The 23,868-nt window shown below is 43.3% G+C and overlaps 1 protein-coding gene across 1 annotated transcript in view; it reads right to left on the reverse strand.

Annotated features, from left to right (window-relative positions):
• The window catches only part of LOC126094623 (myrosinase 1-like), a 62,069-nt gene that overhangs the window by 22,080 nt on the left and 16,121 nt on the right, over positions 1-23,868 (reverse strand). Inside the window, exons 3-5 of the mRNA XM_049909104.1 lie at positions 16,655-16,789; positions 712-834; positions 451-634 (exon numbers count right to left, since the gene is read on the reverse strand). Of these exons, the coding sequence (XP_049765061.1) occupies positions 451-634; positions 712-834; positions 16,655-16,789 (442 nt within the window). The remainder of the gene's footprint in view (positions 1-450; positions 635-711; positions 835-16,654; positions 16,790-23,868) is intronic.

Genomic DNA, 23,868 nt, shown 5'->3' on the forward strand with positions numbered 1-23,868 from the left:
TGGCGAAACAGGCTCATTGGCGGGGTATAATGGTGATGATGGATGGCCTGGAACACGACGGAATGCTGCGTTAACGAGCGTTGTCCAGTGCATCCGGCAACAGAGCAATTCCGTGGACAGATTTCCGTAGTTTACAAATGTTGCAGTGTCGACCTACACAACATTAGTAATTTTGGTTCCTACTGCCATCAGCTATCCAGGGTTAAAATTTCGCTACAAAATTTTTCTACACCCTGCATATTATTGCAGAAAAGATTAGGTAAGTGGGAGGTTCATCCGAGATTTTTATGAATTTATGCATATGGAAGAAATATTTTCTCCGTTCTCTGTGGCATATTGTATACCAGTGACGAAAATGGTTGGGTTATTTATGTACAATGATTAAATGAATAGTAGTAATAAAATAATACCGATCAATAGGAAACTCAGTACTAGGGACGTTTAACGCACCGTTCTGCGTTGCCCTGTACTGCTCGTCGTAGAGTCGATACACGAGTCCGTGTGCTCTGATCACAGTGTGTGAGGCCAGGTAGTCGCCGATGCCAGACGCGTTCTGCGAAGGCGCCTGACCGCCAGAGGAAGCATAGCCACCGGTGAAGACCTCCGGCTCGTTGAACGTGATCCACCACTTCACCTGAAGAACCACGGCTGTCAGATGTGTTCCAGCAGGCAGAAACCCGCGCAGGAAACAGTATAACTGTCGGTACTCACTCTGTCACCGAAGTTTTCAAACAGCACTCTGGCATACTCCACGAAATAGTCGGCGAGTAGTGGATTTGGCCATCCACCGATGTATTGCAGTGCTTGCGGTAGGTCCCAGTGGTACATCGTCACCTGCACAACATATGCTTCATCATTAAATTTGTATTTCGAAACCCACTCCATATCGTATTCTGACTACCTTCCTCAGTTTTATGTTTAGAGGTTCTTGTTAAGTCTGAAATCAGTTTCTTTCTGTGCATATATTATATTGACAGATATAAAAAATACATTCAAGGGAAATTTCCAAATTAATCGTGTTTCAAGACTGATTGTTGTTCAAATTATAGTAATTTTTGTCTCCTTTACGATTGACTAAAAAAAGTATTGCACCAGCACTGTGTAGACAGTCCCTTCAACTGGACGCTCCCAGAGAAATCAGTCATGTGAGGTGCCGCAGAGAGGCGAAAATGGGCAATCTCTTCCCATTTGCCTCACTTCATTACCTGCCACATATTCGCCTCAAAATTCTACGGAAGTACTGAGAACTTATCGTGAATATAGAATTCGCATATAAATATCTACTATGGACTGAGTGGATTGCTGCGTTTAAAGGCCGGTGTTGTGCTTACCCCTCTGAACTTCATTTCTAGAGCGTTTGAGAACTAGGATGCACCCTTGGCCGTTTATCTGACTTATATGTACCTAAGTTATAGTGTCACGAATCTATGACACAAACAAACGCTATCTATGGTGACTTGATCGCAAAAATCAACACCATTCGCAATGATCGAGGTGACCTACATCGCCGGCCACAGTGGCCGAGCGGTTCTAGGCGCTTCAGTCTGGAACCGCGTGACCGCTACGGTCGCAGGTTCGAATCCTGCCTCGGGCATGGATGTGTGTGATGTCCTTAGGTTAGCTAGGTTTAAGTAGTTTTAAGTTCTAGGGGAGTGATGACCTCAGATGTTAAGTCCCATAGTGCTCAGAGCCATTTGTACCATTTGACCTACATCTGTTGTTCACTAGTAACAGGAGCTCCGCTGCAACTTTTTTTAAATTCTAAAAGCCCTTTGGCCTCACACACGCTGTGTCCAAAAGTTAAGTATAATCACGAAATCACGAAAATGAAAAGAAAAAAAAGTAAGCAATCACCCAACATCGCAGTAAATATTAGTATTTGTCTACTTGTTCGTTCAGTGCAGTTAAGGAGTACATCGTGTTGTGAATAGCGACGTAACCGAAATGTAGACACAGACAGTGCATGATACCACTCATGCCTCAATATTGTTTGTCCACTCACAGTGAGGAGACTGCAGTCTCTTCGTGAAGCTGACACGGTAGAATACTCGGCCGCCTGAAAGCAGTGCAGACGCAGTCGGAAATTCAGTATCCTTGGATATACCGCACAGTGTCATTTCGAGGCTTTGGTGACGATTGCGAGACACAGATGTTCGTTGTACTCCTGAACAATGTCGAACAAGAACAACCACCTTCCAGCAGGACCGATATCTGGCCGTAATTGCCCGGCAGAATTGGAGTACACTTGCAACACAAATGGCTGCAGTGGTTGTAGCTGCCTCAGGACTTGCTGTTTCCCGACAAACTCGGTACCGAAGGCTCAGAACAGCAAGGCTGTTTGCCAGACGTCCGGTCTTGTGCATTCGGCTCACTCCAACACAGAGACGGGCCCGCGTATTGTGGAGTCTCAACGTTAAAATTGGACCGTGAATGGATGGAGGAAAGTGCTATTCGCAAATGACTCCCGCTTCAGTTTGCAATATGAGTCTCGTCGCACGTAAGTCTGGAGACCACCTGATAGGCGATACAACTTTAGGAACATAGTGAAAAGAGACCGGTTTGGTAGTGATGGCGTCATGGTGTGGGGAGGCACCATGTTGAATGGGCATACTGAGATGAACAACTTCGCTCTTGGAATACTGTACACCTCCAGAGGTACAAAGATGAAGTACAGCTACGACATGTTTGCCTTTTGTCGGTCCAGATTTCCTATTTATGGACGTTAACATCCACCCACACTGAGTTGATGTAGTGAACGAATTTCTTGGACCTGAAGATACCCATTGCATGGACTGGCCAGCGACATCCTTGGATCCGAATCGTATAGAAGATGCCTGGGATGCATTCGACAGACGGACTGCATCCTATCAATCTCCACCAAGGACACCTTCAGACCCCCACACCGCTCTTGCTGGGGAATGGGATCGACTACCAAGGTAACTCTTGAACCATCTGGTACAGAGCATGCCACGTCACTGTGCAGTGTGTAGAGGTAAGCATGTCCCCTATTAACAGCTTCTATTGTCGTGGAAGGGATTTACCATTTGTGTCATTTCCTTACAAATGCGTATCTTAACATTCAGAATTTTTCTAACATCATGTTTAGGGCACTATCGTACGCCAAATATCTTGTAATTAAATTGTATCTTGTTCAGTAATCGTTCAGACATCTTGATAACGCAATATGTAGATATTCTTCCAGTCCATCTATGGCATGAATCAGCAAACCAGTGATTAATATTATTAGTTGAAAACAGTCTTGTTTGCAATTTTTTTTATTTATCAACTACGCATTTTACCTTATTTAGGCATCTTCAGGCTAATCTTAATTTGGTATTTCTTAGGACGATCCATCAGACAGTGTAGCTAAAGGGTATCGTCGAGTGCATCAGGCCAACAACTCCTTCGTTAACCTCGGTTTTACCGAGACTGTTTTCAGTTAATACAATAAAACGCAATATGTCCTCTTTTCTTGATTATGCTTAACTTTCTGACGATATTGTACGTTTCTGGACGAAGTCAAACGTACCATGTTTATAGCATGATATAAGTGCATGAGCGCTTCTTGCATTGTTTGGGAGCATCGGTAATGATTTTATTACGATATCTGACTACGTTGCCTGTGCCAGTAGATGGTGCGTTACGAAATAAAGCTTGCGTGGTGCATTTGTATATTCACTAATGTGCAACAAGAGCACGAGACAGTTATTTCCAGTCACTCGCTTTCCACAACACATAGACTGAAAACGTTCACTGTCAACACTGTAACAGATGCTACCTGAAAGTTAGGTAGCAGAGCGACTTCCGAATAACAAAGCCCAAACTTGAAAACACACTCACATATTATCTGAAAGTACTCGAATAGAAATAACCAGTTATACTTTACATTTTATTACTGGTTAATCACACGTGTGGGCCAGACATATTTACAGTTGTTAATTATTGTACGATGAAGTTCAGATTACATTTTTTGGAAAATATAATTACAAGTCCCAACAAAACAGGTGTTGTGAGATGTGAATGTTACTGAACTATCAGTTTAATAAGTTATGGTGGCAAAACACTGATACAAGTTATGTTCAGAAGAATGTAAAAACTTTTAATAGCCACCTCACGAAAGATCGGTTTGGGTGCCAGAGAAATACTCAAGGCAATACAGATCCTACGACTTATCTTAGGTTAAAGAGAAGCAGAAATATTTCTAGACATTTTGTGTACTTAGAGAAAGCTTTTGACAATGTTGACTAGAATTCTTCTTCGTGATTCTGAAAGTAACAGGGCTGAAGTACAGAAAGCAGAAGGTTAGATACAACTTGCACAAAAACCAGATGGCAATTATAAGAGTCAAAGTACATGAAAGGGAACCAGTATTAGAGAAGGAGGAGTTGTCGCCTGTCCTGGACGTTATTCAGTCGGTATATTGAGCAAACAGTAAGGGATACCAAAGAAAAATCAGAAGAAGGAATTATAGTTCTGGGAGAATAAATAAAAACTTCGAGGTTTACTGATGACGACGTCAATTCTGTCACAGTCAGCAAAGGAATTGGAAGAGCAGTTGAACGGAATGGACAGTGTCTTCAAAGGTGGCTATAAGATGAAAATGGCAATGGAATTTAATCAAATTAAATCATGTGACGCCTGGGGAATTTGATTAGGGAATGAAACACTAAGACTATTAGATGAGTTCTGCAGCGTGGGCAGTAAAGTAACTGATGGTGGCCAAAGTAGAATGGCAATGGAAAAAAAAAACGTTTCTAAAGAAGACAAACTTTTTAACATCAAAAATAAATTTAAGTTCCAGCAAATCATTTCTGAAGGCTAGAGTGTAGCCTTGTACAAAAATGAAACGTCGATGATAAGCATTTCATACAAGAAGAGAATGGAAGACTATGAAATTAATATTTATACAGAAGAATGCTGTGGTTTGGGGATGGGGGAGGGGGGGGGGGTTGAGTAGGTCACGTAGCTAATGAAGAGATACTGAATAGAAATGAAGAAGAAAGGAATTTGTGGTATATGGTAACTAAAAGAAGGGATCAGATGACAGCGCACATTATTAGACACCAAGGAATCGTCAGTTTAGTACTGGAGGGGATAGCGTGAGGTAAATGTTTCAGAGAGAGACCAAGAGACGAGTACAGCAAACAGATATTCAAATGTATGTGGGTTGCAGCAGCTGTTCGGAGAGGAAGAGCATCGCACAGGGTGCAGTAGCGTGAAGACCTGCATCAAACCAGGCTTCAGACTGAAAATCGAAACAACAACAACAATAACAAGTTAAGGATATTTTCGCGGCTTCTTACCGTCGGTAAAAGCATTGATACACAAGAACCACAGGTAAGTTTGCTAATGATACAGAAGTTTCGCAGTGATACGTACACAAATATCTTGATAATAATTCACGTTCAGATGTACATAAACACTGTACGAAAACAATACTTTCGACTCGTTTGCGAGTACAGAACTTACATAAAAATACTTCTGTCCGATTGTTCCCAGTATTCAAACCACACTGCAATAGTTCATTGGTTGAAAATTAACCACTTTTCCCAAAGCGCTTTTAACTTTACTTTTCGGCAGTGCCCAGCTGGTAGGAAATTAGTTAAATCATCAAATTATGTGGACGATATGTACGTATTCGAATAAAGATTAATGATATTCTTTCAGAGCAGGTAAAGTTACAGACTCTGGGATCTCTTTTGTCAGCTTGTCACTTTGTGATGGCAATAGAAGCTCCACTACTAAGGTTAGAGTCTCCACTGAACGGATGCTGTCTCTATGGAGTGAAGGTCACAGGAAATACGCACGCAGATAATCTTAGACCCACTTTAGATGATTAACAAGATGAGAACAGCGTGAACAACGTGCTCATCGACTATCGAAGATCAAGATGAGTCACAGTTTGCATCGATAAACCAGTTTGACGTGACCCAGGACCAAATTTTATATCTGGGTGATACCCATGGCTCCAGACATTCAATAAATAATCACCATTAGGCCTGATTTCACGGAGCATCCCACGCACATTTTATAACTCGACTGATAGAAGATCCTTCAAAAGTGGTTCAAATGGCTCTGAGCACTATGAGATTTAACATCTGACGTCATCAGTCCCCTAGAACGTAGAACTACTTAAACCTAACCTAAGGACATCACACACATCCATGCCCGAGGCAGGATTCGAACCTGCTACCGTAGCGGTCGCGCGGTTCCAGACGCAAGCGCCTAGAACCGCCGGCGAAGATCCTTCAAAAAGGCGTTAAACAGTCAGGTTTTCAAGGCCTAGGTAGACAGCAAGTACACATATTTTGGAAGTTATTGTCCTACCTATATCTGATTATTACGCCAGCACGGGATAACCATATTCATCAAACAACCTAGCAACATATTGATTGAAGGGTCAACGAATGTTACAGAAACGATCTTCCAAATGTATCAACGTATGGACTTACGACAGTCAATTTACATCAGGCGAGTATATAAAATTTACATCTATGTCTGCATCTATTACATTGAAATCAGTCACATAACAGAGGACAAAAATCAAATGGCTCTAAGCACTATGGGACTTAACAGGTATGGTCATCAGTCCCCTATAATTTAGAACTACTTAAGCCTAACTAACCTAAGGACATCACACAACACCCAGTCAACACGAGGCAGAGAAAATCCCTGGCCCCGTCGAGAATCGAACCCGGGAACCCGGGCGTGGGAAGCGAGAACGCTACCGCACGACCACGAGCTGCGGACAACAGAGTATACATTAAGGCATTCCTCCGCAAGAGACCGTCAACTTTTAATACAATGAGCTCCTAAATTTCCTAGGGCTGTCAAATGACGTCACACATATTAGTCACAAGTGCGAAGGTCTATCCAGGTGAAGATTTTACCCCTAAAACTAGAGCTGTCTGGTTAGACGTCATAACAGAAACTACCCAAATCTTGCTAAAAACGTGTATAAGTAAACTGAAACATCATTATATCTACATCTACATCTACATTTATACTTCGCAAGCCACCCAACGGTGTGTGGCGGAGGGCACTTTACGTGCCACTGACACTCCCTTCCTTTCCTGTTCCAGTCGCGTATGGTTCGCGGGAAGAACGACTGCCGGAAAGCCTCCATGCGCTCTCGAATCTCTCTAATTTTACTTTAGTGATCTCCTCTGGAGGTATAAGTAGGGGGAAGCATTATATTCGATACCTCATCCAGAAACGCACCCTCTCGAAACCTGGACAGCAAGCTACACCGCGATGCAGCGTCTCTCTTACAGAGTCTGCCACTTGAGTTTGCTAAACATCTCCGTAACGCTATCACGCTTACCAAATAACACTGTGACGAAACGCGCCGCTCTTCTTTGGATCTTCTCTATCTCATCCGTCAACCCGACCTGGCACGGATCCCACACTGATGATCAATACTCAAGTATAGGTCGAACTAGTGTTTTGTAAGCCACCTCCTTTGTTGATGGACTACATTTTCTAAGGACTCTCCCAATGTACGAGGTGCATTCAAGTTCTAAGGCCTCCGATTTTTTTTTCTCCGGACTGGAAAGAGATAGAAACATGCGCATTGTTTTAAAATGAGGCCGCGTTCATTGTCAATACGTCCCAGAGGTGTCAGCACCGTACAGCAGATGGAATTTTACCGCCAGCGGCGAGAATGAGAAATGGTTTAAATACTTAAAATGGCGACGTTTTCATTACTTGAACAGCGTGCAATGTTTCCTTTTCTGAATTTGCGTGGTGTGAAACCAATTGAAATTCATCGACAGTCGAAGGAGACATGTGGTGATGGAGTTATGGATGTGTTGAAAGTGCGGATGACAACAAACCGAAACAACCTCGGGCTCGCACAAGCCGGTCTGACGACATGATCGAGAAAGTGGAGAGAATTGTTTTGGGGCATCGCCGAATGACTGTTGAACAGATCGCCTCCAGAGTTGGCATTTCTGTGGGTTCTGTGCACACAATCCTGCATGACGTCCTGAAAATGCCAAAAGTGTCATCCAGGTGGGTGCCACGAATGTTGACGGACGACCACATGGCTGCCCGTGTGGCATGTTGCCAAGCAATGTTGATGCGCAACGACAGCACGAATGGGACTTTCTTTTCGTCGGTTGTGACAATGGATGAGACGTGGATGCCATTTTTCAAACCAGAAACAAAGCGCCAGTCAGCTCAATGGAAGCAAACAGATTCACCGCCACCAAAAAAATTTCGGTAACCGCCAGTGCTGAAAAAATGATGGTGTCCATGTTGTGGGACAGCGAGGGCGTAATCCTTACCCATTGCGTTCCAATGGGCACTACGGTAACAGGTGCATCCTACGAAAATGTTTTGAAGAACAAATTCCTTCCTGCACTGCAACAGAAACGTCCGGGAAGGGCTGCGCGTGTGCTGTTTCACCAAGACAACGCACCCGCACATCGAGCTAACGTTACGCAACTGTTTCTTCGTGATAACAACTTTGAAGTGATTCCTCATGCTCCCTACTCACCTGACCTGGCTCCTAGTGACTTTTGGCTTTTTCCAACAATGAAAGACACTCTCCGTGGCTGCACATTTACCAGCCGTGCTGCTATTGCCTCAGCGATTTTCCAGTGGTCAAAACAGACTCCTAAAGAAGCCTTCGCCGCTGCCATGGAATCATGGCGTCAGCGTTATGAAAAATGTGTACGACTGCAGGGTGATTACGTCGAGAAGTAACAACAGTTTCATCGATTTCGGGTGAGTAGTTAATTTAAAAAAAATCGGAGGCCTTAGAACTTGAATGCACCTCGTATCTCAACCTGGCACCCGCCTTACCAACAATTAATTTTATATGATCATTCCACTTCAAATCGTTCCGTACACATACTCCCTGATATTTGATAGAAGTAACTGCTACCAGTTTTTGTTCCGCTATCATGTAATCATACAATAAAGGATCCTTCTTTCCATGTATTCACAATACATTAGATTTGTCTATGTTAAGGGTCAGTTGCCACTCCCTGCACCAAGTGCCTATCCGCTGCAGATCTTCCTGCATTTCGCTACAGTTTTCTAATGCTGCAACGTCTCTGTGTACTACAGCATCACCGGCGAAGAACTGCATGGAACTTCCGACACTATCTACTAGGTCATTTATACAGGGTGGTCCATTGATAGTGACCGGGCCAAATATCTCACGAAATAAGCATCAAACGAAAAAACTGCAGAGAATGAAACTCGTCTAGCTTGAAGGGGGGAACCAGATGGCGCTATGGTTAGCCCGCTAGTTAGCGCTGCCACAGGTCAAACGGATATCAACTGGGTTTTTTTGAAAATAGGAACCCCCATATTTATTACAAATTCGTGTAGTACGTAAAGAAATATGAATGTTTTAGTTAGTCCACTTTTTTCGGTTTGTGATAGATGGCGCTGTAATAGTCACAAACGTGTAAGTACGTGGTATCACGTAACATTCCGCCAGTGCGGACGGTATTTTCTTCGTGATACATTACCCGTGTTAAAATGGACCGTTTACCAATTGCGAAAAAGGTCGATGTCGTGTTGATGCATGGCTATTGTGATCAAAATGCCCAACGGGCGTGTGCTATGTATGCTGCTCGGTATCCTGGACGACATCATCCAAGTGTCCGGATCGTTCGCCGGATAGTTACGTTATTTAATGAAACAGGAAGTGTTCAGCCACATGTGAAATGTCAACTACGACCTGCAACAAATGATGATGCCCAAGTAGTGTTTTGGCTGTTGTCGCGGCTAATCCGCACATCAGCAGCAGACAAATTGCCCGAGAATCGGGAATCTCAAAACCGTCGGTGTTGAGAATGCTGCATCAACATCGATTGCACCCGTACCATATTTCTATGAACCAGGAATTGCATGGCGACGACTTTGAACGTCGTGTACAGTTCTGCCACTGGACACAAGAGGAAATTACCGGACGATGACAGATTTTTTGCACGCGTTCTATTTAGCGACGAAGCGTCATTCACCAACAGCGGTAACGTAAACCGGCATAATATGCACTATTGGGCAACGGAAAATCCACGATGCTTGCGACAAGTGGAACATCAGCGACCTTGGCGGGTTAATGTATGGTGCGGCATTATGGGAGGAAGGATAATTGGCCCCCATTTTATAGCTGGCAATCTAAATGGGTCAATGTATGCTGATTTCCTACGTAATGTTCTACCTACATTACTACAAGATGTTTCATTGCATGACGGAATGGCGATGTACTTCCAACATGATGGATGTCCGTCACACAGCTCGCTTGCGGTTGAAGAGGTGTTGAATAGCATATTTCATGACAGGTGAATGGCCCGCACGTTCACCGGATCTGACGTCCCCGTATTTCTTTCTGTGGGAAAAGTTGAAGGATGAAACTTTCCTGCCAGATTAAAACTGTGTGCCGAACCGAGACTCGAACTCGGGACCTTTGTCTTTCGGGGGCAAGTGCTCTACTAACTGAGCTACCCAAGCACGACTCACGCCCCGTCCTCACAGCTTTACTTCTGCCAATACCTCGTCTCCTACCTTCCAAACTTCACAGAAGTTCTCCTCAGTTAGTAGAGCACTTGCCCGCGAAAGGCAAAGGTCCCGAGTTAGAGTCTCGGTCCGGCACACAGTTTTAATCTGCCAGGAAAGTTTCATATCAGTGCACACTCCGCTGCAGAGTGGAAATCTCATTCTGTAAAGTTGAAGGATATTTGCTATCGTGATCCACCGACAACGCTTGACAACATGCGTCAGCTCATTGTCAATGCATGTGCGAACATTACGGAAGGCGAACTACTGACTGTTGAGAGGAATGTCGTTACACGTATTGCCAAATGCATTGAGGTTGAAGGACATCATTTTGAGCATTTATTGCATTAATGTGGTATTTACAGGTAATCACGCTGTAACAGCATGCGTTCTCAGAAATGATAAGTTCACAAGGGTACGTGTATCACATTGGAACAACCGGAACAAAATGTTCAAACGTACCTACGATCTGTATTTTAATTTAAAAAACCTACATGTTACCAACTATTCGTCTAAAATTGTGAGCCATATGTTTGTGACTATTACAGCGCCATCTATCACAAAGCGAAAAAGTGGTCCATCTAAAACATTTCTATTTCTTTACGTACTACACGAATATGTAATAAAAATGGGGGTTCCTATTTAAAGAAACGCAGTTGATATCCGTTTGACCTACGGCAGCGCTACGGTCGCAGGTTCGAATCCTGCATCGGGCATGCCTGTGTGTGATGTCCTTAGGTTAGTTAGGTTTAAGTAGTTCTAAGTTTAGGGGACTGACGACCTCAGATGTTAAGTTCCATAGTACTTAGAACCATTTGAACCTATGGCAGCGCCATCTAGAGAGGCAACCATAGCGCCATCTGGTTTCCCCGTCAAGCTAGACAAGTTTCGTTCTTTATAGTTTTCTCGTTTGACGTTTATTTCGTGAGATATTTAGCATGGTCACGATCAATGGACCATCCTGTATAGATTGTGAAAAGCAATGGTCCCATAACACTGCCCCGTGGCACGCCAGAGGTTACTTTAACGTCTGTAGACGTCTCTCCGTTGGTAACAACATGCTGTGTTCTGTTTGCTAACTCTTCAATCCAGCCACACAGCAGGTCTGATATTCCGTAGGCTCTTACTTTGTTTATTAGCCGACAGTGCAGAACTGTATCGAACGCCTTTCGGAAGTCAAGAAAAATAGCATCTACCTGGGAGCCTGTATCTAATATTTTCTGGGTCTCATGAACAAATAAAGCGAGTTGGGTCTCACACGATCGCTGTTTCCGGAATCCATGTTGATTCCTACAGAATAGATTCCGGGTTTCCAGAAATAGTATGATACGCGAGCGGAAAACATGTTCTAAAATTCTACAACAGATCGATGTCAGAGATATAGGCCTATAGTTTTGCACATCTTCTCTACGACCCTTCTTGAAAACTGGAACTATCTGTGCTCTTTTCCTATCATTTGGAACCTTCTGTTCCTCTAAAGAATTGCGGTACACGGCTGTTAGAAGGGGGGCATGTTGTTTCGCGTACTCTGTGTAGAATCGGATTGGTATCCCGTCAGGTCCAGTGGACTTTCCTCTGTGGAGTGATTTCAGTTGCTTTTCTATTCCTTGAACACTTGTTTCGATGTCACCCATTTTTCGTTCTTGCGAGGATTTAGAGAAGGAACTGCACTGCGGTCTTCCTCTGTGAAACAGCTTTGGAAAAATGTGTTTAGTATTTCAGCTTTACACGTGTCATCCTCTGTTTCATTGCCATCATCATCCCAGAGTGTGTGGATATGCTGTTTCGATCCACTTACTGATTTAACGTAAGACCAGAACTTCCTAGGATTTTCTGTCAAGTCGGTACATAGAATTTTACTTTCGAATTCACTGAACGCTTCACGCATTGCCCTCCTTACGCTAACTTTGACATCGTTTAGCTTCTGTTTGTCTGAGATGTTTTGGCTGCGTTTAAATTTGTAGTGAGGCTCTCTTTGTTTTCGCAGTAGTTTTCTTTGTTGTTGAACCACGGTGGGTTTTTCCCGTCCCTCGCAGTTTTACTCGGCACGTATCTCTCTAAAACGCATTTTACGATTGCCTTGAACTTTTTCCGTAAACACTCAAATTGTCAGTGTCGGAACAGAAATTTTCGTTTTGATCTGTTAGGTAGTCTGAAATCTGCCTCCTATTACTCTTTCTAAAAGATAAACCTTCCTCCCTTTTTTAATATTCCTGTTTACGTCTTTATTCAGGGATGTTGCAATGGCCTTATGATCACTGATTCCCTGTTTTGCGCTTACAGAGTCGAAAAGTTCGGGTCTGTTTGTTATCAGTAGGTCCAAGATGATATCTCCACGAGTCAGTTCTCTGTTTAATTGTTCGAGGTAATTTTCGGATAGTGCACTCAGTATAATGTCACTCAATGCTCTGTCCTTACCACCCGTCCTAAACATCTGAGTGTCCCAGTCTGTATCTGGTAAATTGAAATCTCCTCCTAAGACTATAACATGCTGAGGAAATTTATGGGAAATGTATTCCAGATTTTTTTTCAGTTGTTCTGCCTCTAATGCTGCTGAGTCGGGAGGTCGGTAAAAGGAGCCAATTATTAACCTAGCTCGGTTGTTGAGTATAACCTCCACCCATAATAATTCGCAGGAACTATCTACTTCTATTTCACTACAGGATAAACTACTACTCACAGCGACAAACACGCCACCACCGGTTGCATGCAATCTATCCAGTCTAAACACCGCCTGTGCCTTTGTAAAAATTTCCACAGAATTTATCTCTGGTTTCAGCCAGCTTTCCGTACCTATAACGATTTCAGCTTCGGTGCTTTCTATCAGCGCTTGAAGTTCCGGTATTTTACCAGCTTCGACAGTTTACAATTAAAATACCGATTGCTGCTTGGTCCTCGCATGTCCTGACTTTGCCCCGCACCCTTTGAGGCTGTTGCCCTTTCTGTACTTGCCCAGTCCACGCCACACAACCCCTGCTACCCGTGTAGCCGCCTGTTGCGTGTAGTGGACTCCTGACCTATCCAGCGGAACCCGAAACCCCACCACCCAATGGCCCTATGGCGTAAGTCGAGGAATCTGCAGCCCACACGGTCGCAGAACCGTCTCAGCCTCTGATTCAGACCCTCCACTCTGCTCTGTACCAAAGGTCCGCAGTCAGTCCTGTCGACGATGCTGCAGATGGTGAGCTCTGCTTTCATCCCGCTAGCGAGACTGGCAGTCTTCACCAAATCAGATAGCCGCCGGAAGCCACGATTTCCTCCGACCCATAGCGACACACATAAATGGTGCAGAAATGAGCGACCACCTGCAGATGGGTGCACCCTGTACCCTTCATGGCAACCGGAAGGACCGTTTCCACATCTGGAATGACTCCTCCCGGTATGCACACGGAGTGCACATTGGTTTTCTTCTCCTCCCCTGCAGCCATATCCCTAAGGGGCCCCATTACGCTTCTGACGTTGGAGCTCCCAACTACCAGTAAACCCACCCTCTGCGACCGCCCGGATTATATGAAGGATGTATTTCTGAACCGAATGTGGCAAACAAACACCTATGCAAGAATATGATCAACATGAGAAATTCGATAAATGAGACATTCGTCAACTATATTTTACGTTCTGAATAGATTTTTTTTCTTGACGCTAATCAATTCTAGCAAGTCTCCTGTTTGGTGTGTAAATTGGCTGCCTTTAGTCCGAACATTTATACATTTCAAAGATCGTTTCTGTAACATTTGTAGCCGGCCGAAGTGACCGTGCGATTCTAGGCGCTGCGAGACTGCTACGGTCGCAGATTCGAATCCTGCTTCGGGCATGGATGTGTGTGATGTCCTTAGGTTAGTTAGGTTTAACTAGTTCTAAGTTCTAACTCAGAAGTTGAGTCCCATAGTGCTCAGAGCCATTTGAACCATTTTGTAACATTTGTCTTTTTTCCTTGACGCTAAACAATTTTAACAAGTCACAAGTCTTCTATGTGATATGTATGTTGATGCATTGAAGCCTAAGTCGGGATTTTGTGATCTGAGTATCAGTTAATGGCTGGCTAGCGTCAGGTTTTCACAAGCCTTCTTTCTCTCCCTTCCAATAAGATTTAAGCATCGTTGCCTGAATATGTGAAAGCGTACTACTCGAACAGTGGATAGATCATTCCATCCAGACAGTGTTGTACAGGAAACCTTAGGGAAATGTAAAAACGAGACTTGAATATTTCCTCTAGACGTAAATTCGCATATGCTAGGAGAGGTAGATTGTTTTAATTTGCTAGACACAAAGGATAGGCAAAATAATGTGAACACCTGTACGTACTTGGGAATGGTTTATTAATAACGGGTTAGACCCCCACTTGCCCGCAATACAGCTGCGATTCTTCTTGGAATATTGGCATATAACGATAGTATAGCCACTAGTGGAATGTTATGCCACTATTCGATCAGAACCTCTTCTAATTTCTGTAGTGACGAGGGAGACGGAAATCTGCTCCGGAGTCTGCGCTCCAATATTATTATTATTATTCTGGATTTACAATGTGAGTACATTTTTCCAGCACCTATTCTAGATTACAGTAAGTCACTAATTATTGTTCTCCACTCCTCTCTATTTGTCCATAAATCTTCAGGAATGTTGTTCTTCCTCATTGCTGACTGAACTCCCTGTTTCCATGTATCAGGTGGTCGTCCCCTTTTTCTTCTTCCAATTGGTACCCAGTCGATTATGCATTTTGGTAGCCTTTCCTGTTCCATTCGTCTGATGTGTCCATACCATTTAAGTTGTTTGTGATCGATGAAATCCATAATTGAATTTTTACATTTCATCTTGTCTCTGATTACTTCATTTCTTATTCTTTCTCGTCTTGATATTCTTGCTGAACGTCTCCAGAAATCCATTTCTGTGGCTAATAATTTTGATTTCAGTTGCCATTTTGTTGTCCACACTTCTGAATCATATGTAATAATGGTCCTAACTATTGTTTTAAAAATCCTTATTTTGTTATCAGTTGTTATGTGTTTGTCCCAGAGAATTCCATTCAATAAAGAGATTGTCGTCTTTCCAGAATTTATTCTTGATCTAATTTCTTTGTCCTGTTTCCCATCATTTGTAATTTTCACACCTAAATATTTATATTCCTCAGTAGCTGTTATTGTTCCCATCCCTTCTTCTAATATTAAGTCTCCATTCACTCCACCAATACCGCCCACAAAGGTTCTATAAAGCTCAAGTCCTGGGACTGTACTGGCCAGGGAAGGCGCTGCAGTTGAGTTGCATGCTCCTCATTCCACAATTGTGCTGCTCTGGCAGTGTGAATGGGTACATTATCGTCCGGAAATATGGTATCATTGTTGCGGAGCAACATCTGAATCATATGGTGCGCCTAATCACCTATAATGTTCACATAATCGTTCGCTGCAACATGGCCTTTGAGAGTAATGATGGGAGTAGTAGCTCTGCAGTCACTTTAGCCGACTTAGTTTTGTGTTGTTTTGACACAATTCATATTAGCGTACAACGATCTCGTCATTTAGTTTTGATTTGCGCCCACTATTACATTTACATGATGATGTCTTTCCATGTTTTGTGTAGGCCGTCATGACTCTTGAAACATTCAATAACTTGGCTGTCTTGGTTACTGACGCTCCAGCTATTCGGGCACCCACAATCTACACACTTTGGAACTCTGTGAGGTCTTCCATTGCACGTCGACCTCACCTCTGAATGGAAATACGAAGTGTGCACTACTCGTAAACAACCTGTACTGATGCCAACTTCATACCGAACACGCACAGTCCAGCGCGACAGTGACTTATCAGCGTTGTTGACCGTCAAACACAACCATCTCTTTACTATCCCCTGTGTGTCTGACCAGTGAATTACCAAAGGTAAGCTGAGAGAACAACGTACGGGGGCGACGACAAAGTAAACAGACTGGCGAGTGGCCCACCACCAACTGGGTCGAGGTATTCTTCTCTCTTCTAACTCTCACATATTCCTGAGGAATTGATCTATGCCGGTACTGTTCAACCATAGAGTCCGATGTTATTACCACTGTTAATACATCCAACAAACATCCAGCAAAAGTATCAGCGTACACAGGCAAGTGATTGTCTGTCCATCCCAAACACGTATATGTATGTGTCCCTCTTACCATGGGCTGGATTCCGTTTGCCAGCAGCTCGTCGATGAGGCTGTTGTAGTAGTCGATGCCTGGCTGGTTTATGACGTCGACGTCTCCAGTGGGCAGGATGCGCGCCCAGGAGATGGAGAAGCGGTACACGTCCGCCTGTTCATAAACAAGGAGAATAGCGTGAGATACTTTATGAAATTAATAACTCTCTTCGTCTGGAAGACAACTTTGTAAGACTGTGAGACAAATATAATTAGGGTTTAAGAACGTAGGCTTCCGCGGTCGGTCTCATAGTGATTAAAATTCTTCTGGGTATTATGCCACGTCATTGCTAAAGACTAACAACAATATAAACTAAAACCGACGTTTCGGCCGAATTGCAACGGCCTTCCTCAGGGCACGACTGGTTTTGCATAGGGATAGGTGCTTCTATCCCCATGCAAAACCAGACGTAGGAGAGGTAGATTGTTTTAATTTGCTAGATACAAGGGATAGGCAAAATAATGTGAACACCTGTACTTACTTCTATCCCCATGCAAAGCCAGTCGTGCCCTGAGGAAGGCCGTTGCAATTCGGCCGAAACGTCGGTTTTAGTTTATTACTGTTGTTAGTTTTTAGCAATGATGCTGCATAATACCCAGAATAATTTTAATAACTACCATTAGGGTTGTTTAAATTACAAACGGCAAATGACGCATTCAAATAAACAGGAATTTATGGTACGCTTTTGTAAATGTAAGATTTCAGCTGAAGGTACGTTTTCTAATTTCGTATTCGACAGGAAGAGATTCTTGAGGAGGATTTTGTTACGAAGCACAAAGGCCTTACCCATACTAATTTTCCACCCAGCTTTGTTTTATTTTACTTTATTTACCGCATTATCTTCAGCATTTAGGCACTGTTATCGAAATGGTATACACCTACATCCGCAGATGGATACATTCAAGCCACGACACTTTGGATGACAACGCGAGACGTACCCATGAACAGGGAGTGTTAACTTTTTAAAAGAAATGTCAGAAAAAATTAAAACGTATATAAGCAATGAATTGAGGAAAGGATGTTTTTGGACCTACTTACATTACCTGATGCAAAATACCTGGAAACCCCTATGCAGTGCGGAACTGACTAATACATGTCACGCAAGGCAGACCCGCCAGTATTCACGAAGGCGGTGAATGTTTTGTTGCCAATAGCGAAGCGGTAACAGCAGAATGAGCCGGTCAGGTGAGTTCACTGACTCCGAACGTGGACTAGCTGCGGTCGCCACCTGAGTAAAAAATCCTTCTGTAGATGTCCACGCGACTGCTGGAGACGAGACTGTGAAGTGGGAACAAGCAGGAACAACCACTGCTAAACGAAGAGCAATCAAACCTCAGCTACAGACGGGCACGAAACGTGGATCACTGCGGAGGTTGGTTGTAGAAAATGGCAGGAAATCAGCGGGAGGATTCATTTGTGAGTTCCAGCGTGCTACAGGCAGTCGAGCCAGTGCAATAACTGTGCTACGGAGTCAGAAAGAGGGGTGCAGTGGTCGATTAGGTCGTCATAAGGCATACGTTTCTGTAATCAATGCTAAATGACGCTTCGGCTGATGCAGACAGCGACGCCACAGGAGAGGGGATGACTGGAAGCGAGTGGTTCGCAGTGACGAATCCGATGGATGCGTTTGGATTTGGCGAATGTCGGACAACTTCACCTGCCATCACGTGTAACGTCAAGAGTGAAATATGGGGGATGTGGTGTTACAGTATGTGGATGGTTTTCGTGGTTAGGTTGTGGTTTCCTTATTGCACCTGAGAAAACGATGAATGCAGAAGGGTATGAAGAGATCTAACAGCACCGTGTACTACGTGCAGCTGAGGAACAGTTGGGAAAACAGAACTGTATGTATCACTATGACAATGGGCCGTGTCATAAAGAATCATGTGTGAAGCAATGTGATATGGCGCGCGCCGCTATCCTGTGATCTTGTTCAGAGCGCGCGCTATAATCGATTACAGTTCGCTGCTCTGATGCGGGTAGCGCTCCGGTGGTGATTTACTATTACGTCGCTGTCGTGTGTTTGTGGTGGCCGGCGGAAAGCGAGAGGGTAGTCGGTTTTCCGGGTATTGCCCGACCTGCTGGTGACTGGCGCAAATATGAGCAGAGTGGTCTGTGGCGGAGGCGACTCGCCGCTGTGCTGGCCGTACGGTGGTGATTAATTGGAGTCGGCGTACTTGTTCTGCCTGCCTGTCTGATGTGGAGGTCCGGTGGGGTCCTGTGATACTCTGGCCCGGAGACAACTAGTTGCTGAATTTTGGAGTCGTCTGCCAGGTTAGGGTGTGGGCTCGGTTGGCTCGTCAGATTTTCCGCTGGAAGCTCCAGCAGCGGTTTCTGAACCTCATTCTGATGTGGGACGGCTTTGTTGGAACTTTTTGTTGCATGTGTGTGGCACGTCACGATATTTGTTAGTACTAATTTATTTTCTCAACTGGAGTATCTTTTGGTTATCCCGCAGAGTGGGTCGTTGCCCACCCGGTCTGCACGGCGTTACCTTTTGTGGTGCCTGTTTGTTCCTTTTTGAAGGAATTCACGTAGGTGGTTCCTGTTACCTGCCCGGAGTTGCGTTCATGTATGGTATATTTGGCATTTGATGTGTTAGGTAAAGTCTGCCTAAGAAAGGCGGTTTTGGACAGTATATGCATAGTGAATTACTGCTGCTTGGTATATGTGGTCTTCTGGGACCTGAACAACACGATCTCGTCAATTTGGTTTGTGTAACAGCCTTTAGTGGTATGTTCTGTATTTTTATCTCACTGTATTATTAACTTGGTGGAATAGTCGCGTTTCGTGTCGTTAAGGCACTTCTAAGACTGTGCGAGAATTGTTTATTTAGATTTGTGTTTGTTGGCTCCCGGCACATGTTAAGAGCACCCGAGTTAACGGCGCCGTGGTTATCATGTGCTGTCGGGATGTTATATTGTTGTTTGATTTTTATCTTGTGTTGATATTATCTGACGTGTGTTACAGACCATAACAAAGGTGCGTAAGTGATGGGCAGTTGTGGGAGGCATGTCAGGGAGCTCTCAGCGGTTTATTTCGGGGACCGTTTCTAGTGGGAAGGCTCCGAAGTGTTGAGAGCTCGCTAGTCTGTGATTTCGTTGGGAGTTGTCCCTGCCCTTTGGTTGAATCAAATTATTATTTTGGTATTATATTTATTGATTGTGTGTTGCGCTTCTTTGATTTTATGGTGCCAAGTGACATTATCTTCCTCAAAGTTTTTTTGTATAAATGATTTTATATTGTAATGCCAAGTTAACTTATCATTGGCTCTTGGTCTGTGGAGTAAAAACTTTTCAAGCACAATTGTAATTTGTTGTTGCAGAAGAAATTTCTCTTATTTTATGGAGCCAAGTTGCCATTATTAGTATTTTTTTGTTTGTTTATTACTGCTCTTAATGTTTTCCGATTTTGTGGTGCCAAGTGTCATTATCATTATTAAAGGTTTTAAGTTATATTGCCAAGTTAACTTATTATTGGATTTTGTCTCTTCGCTAAACTCTAAAAGCACTATTGTAAAAGGTTCTTTGATTTTATGGTGGTAAGCCGCCGTTATTGTTTTTAAAGCTCATTCTTTGAACCATTTGTTAAACTCTGTAAGTTATATGAATTTGTTGTTACTAAAAAGAGTTTAGTATTGGCAATTTAATAAATTGTGTACAGAGTCTGCTGTTTGGATATTATTGGGTGTAAATCTTTGGATAGTTGTCCTATAAGAACACACATTCCACAATGGTCTGTTCACAATAACATTCTTGAAATTGACTGGCCTGGCCAGAGTCCCGACCTCAGCCCAATGCAGTATCTTTGGGATGAGTTGGAACGTGGACTTCGCTCCACACCTCAGCTTCCAACATGACTACCTTCTCTGGTTTCGGATGTCGAGAAAGATTGGGCCGCCATTCAGACACCTCATCGAAAGTGTCTCCACCAGACTTCAAGCAGTGAAGGGTCGGCACACCTCACGTAACCGTTCAGACAAAGGTAATCAGCTAATGGATTTTGTGGAACATAAAATTTAAATATTCACGTGGAATCAATTTCGAAATAAATGCTTAAGTTTTCTCTCTCTCTCTCTCTCTCTTTGTGTAAGCACATAGCAGAATAGATATGGGTGGCCTGCTTAACAAAAGTCAACATGAGAAAAGATTCAGGAACACATATGAGTTCACCTTTGGTTACTTACAAAATCATTCATCTAAAGATTGGAACTAAGCCACATCGACCACACCTCTACGAGTTAACATGCCAAAATCACGCGATAATAAGGGGGACAAGGTGTTATGCAGGGCGATTAAATTATCCATTATTTTTACACGAGATAGTACTGGTGATAAATAGAGAAATGTCACATAAAAATACGTCTGGAAACAAGCGTTGTTGACATATTGTCTTTTACTTGTGTAGAGAACAGTCGTTACTCAGCTCTTATTCGTTGTGTTTGTTGGGTTAGGTTGTTTGAGGAGGATACCAAACAGCGAGGTCATCGGTGTCATCGGATTAGGGAAAGATGTCGGCCGTGCCCTTTCAAAGGAACCATCACGGCATTTGCCTGAAGCGATTTAGGGAAATCACGGAAAACCTAAATCAGGATGGCCGGACGCGGGATTGAAGCGTCGTCCTCCCGAATGCGAGTCCAGTGTACTAACCCGTTGTGTTTGACTGATTCTGTTATTAGACGTAGCCTCCGACGACACAGATGCAACCCACTTTACACGCCTGATCTCGTACCGTAGTATCCAACACAAATGAGTAATGACCGGCTGATTGATCGACGAGGTTCAGTGACGTGACCTTACTGTTACTTGGCCTTAATCCCTCACATTTCTGGCTATGGCGACATTGAAAGGTAATGTCGTATTCGACATCCATCGACGTTGTACACACGTTACAGAAGGGTGTTTGTCCATTCAAGTGGTCAAATCTGAGGAGAATCAGGTGTGTTAGCATGTACCCATGAATCTTTGAGAAGGAAGGCTGACGCATGTGTCAGAATGAGTGATAAACACATGAGCAGCTCCTGTAATGTGACAAGGTACACTATGCGATCAAAAGTATCCGGACACCTCCAAAACCATATTTTCATGCATTGTGCTGCCACCTACTGCCAGGTAATCCATATCAGCGACCTCAGTAATCATTAGACATCGTGAGAGAGCAGAATGGGGCGCTCCACAGAACTCACGGACTACGAACGTGATCAGGTGATTAGGTGTCACTTGTTTCATACGTCTGTACGAGAGATTTACACACTCCTATCTAGACCATCACACAGGAATTGCAAACTGTATCAGGATTCACTGCATGTACTGTGGCAGTTAGGGGGGAGGTGAGGAAACTTCGATTACATGGTCTAGCGGCTGCTCATAAGCCACACATCCCGCTGGTAAATGCCAAACGACGCCTCGCTTCGTGTAAGGAGAGTAAACACTGGATGATTGAACAGTGGAAAAGCGTTGTGTGGAGGGAGGAATCATGGTACACAATGTGGCGATCCGATAGCAGGGTGTGGGTATGGTGAATACCCGCTGAACGTCACCTGCCAGCGCGTGTAGTGCTAACAGTAAAATTCGGAGGCGGTGGTGTTATGGTGTGGTCATGTTTTTCATGATGTTTTAAGCACCTTATTGCTTCTCACTGTTGAAGAGGAATTCGGGGGTGATGGTTGCATCTTTCAACACAATCTAGCACCTGTCCATAATGCACGGCCTATGAAGGGTTGGTTATACGACAATAACATCCCTGTAAGGGACTGGCCTGCACAAAGTCCTGACCTGAATCCCATATAATACCTTTAGCATGTTTTGCAACCCCGACTTCGTGCCAGGCCCCACCGACCGACATCGATACCTCTTCTCAGTGCAGCACTCCGTGAAGAATGGGCTGCCTTTCCAAAAGAAACTATCCAGCACCTGATTGAACGTATGCCTGCGAGAGTGGAAGCTGTCATCAAGGCTAAGGGTGGGCCAACACCATATTAAATCGCAGCATCACCGATGGAGGAAGCCACGAACTCATAAGTCATTTTCAGCCAGGTGTACGGATACTTTTGATCACATAGTGTATATTTGTTTTTAGGACAGAATCGCCCATATCCCAATAAGTAATTATTTCTGGACATATGTTTACAGGATTAATTTCCAAGATTTGACCAGTAATATCACACGTAAGAATATGGTATACTCTTGATAAGCAAATGAAGGAATCGATAAATTTGTAGACCAAGACGAAAATTTGAAAGTCTGAGGTGACTGAAGCAAGGAGGAGGAATGCAAAATATAAATCGAACTATCCAAAGAGTTTCAAAGCACATTGTGAAATTCAGGCAGAAACTTCTAAATGACGAAATAGCACTGAAATTCAAGAGCATAAAGAAAGAAAAAGTATACAACGGATTGGCATACAGCAAATTTAGAACAAAGTGAGTTTATTAAATTGTATGTGGCAATAACACATGCAAAGGCGTCGAAAGTAGTTCAGTAGGGGTTAAGTGGAATATAGTGAAAGAGGAAATAGTAAAACAGCAGACAAATATAGTAAAAGAGATAATAGGTAACGTAGGACACTTTACACTGTAAAGAAGTAATGAATTATGCAGAAATATCGGACTTAGAGAAAGTAGAAGAAACTATAAGAATCTTGAAAATGAGGTAGTAAAGCAACAGTAAAAGTTGCTAGAAAATAAACTTAACAAAGCGTGGAAGTATGTGTAGTAAAAGATGGGAGAAGCAGTGAGATATAGAGGAAGAAATGGCTGTAGAAAAAACTCGACAGCACCTACCGAAAGATTACATGTAACTTCGGAGAAGTATAATTTTAAGGTGGATGAGATGGATATGGCAAACCTTTGTACAACACAGAAAAAGGATCAAACATACACCAGAAATGCACAGAAAGCCGAGTGAGAAGTGATCGGAATGAAAGTGAAATGAGAGTGAATGTATAACCAAGTTTCTCTACGTCAGTCTCCGCTCAACGAATGCAAAACCTTTGGTTTCTATAACATGTAAACAAGAGGTAGAGATACCATAAGTAAACTGAACTCCAACTTCATTGAGAAAAATTTTAATCTGTGAACACCAAAATGCATAAACATGTTATACATCCATATTTTCAGAATGACCACAGAATATGCTTTGTAAATTAAGTCGAAACGCGTTTGGTGTAAAATACCCTTCAATTAATTGCAGTTT

The sequence above is a fragment of the Schistocerca cancellata genome, chromosome 8 (assembly GCF_023864275.1).
Source record: "Schistocerca cancellata isolate TAMUIC-IGC-003103 chromosome 8, iqSchCanc2.1, whole genome shotgun sequence".
NCBI lineage: Eukaryota > Metazoa > Arthropoda > Insecta > Orthoptera > Acrididae > Schistocerca > Schistocerca cancellata.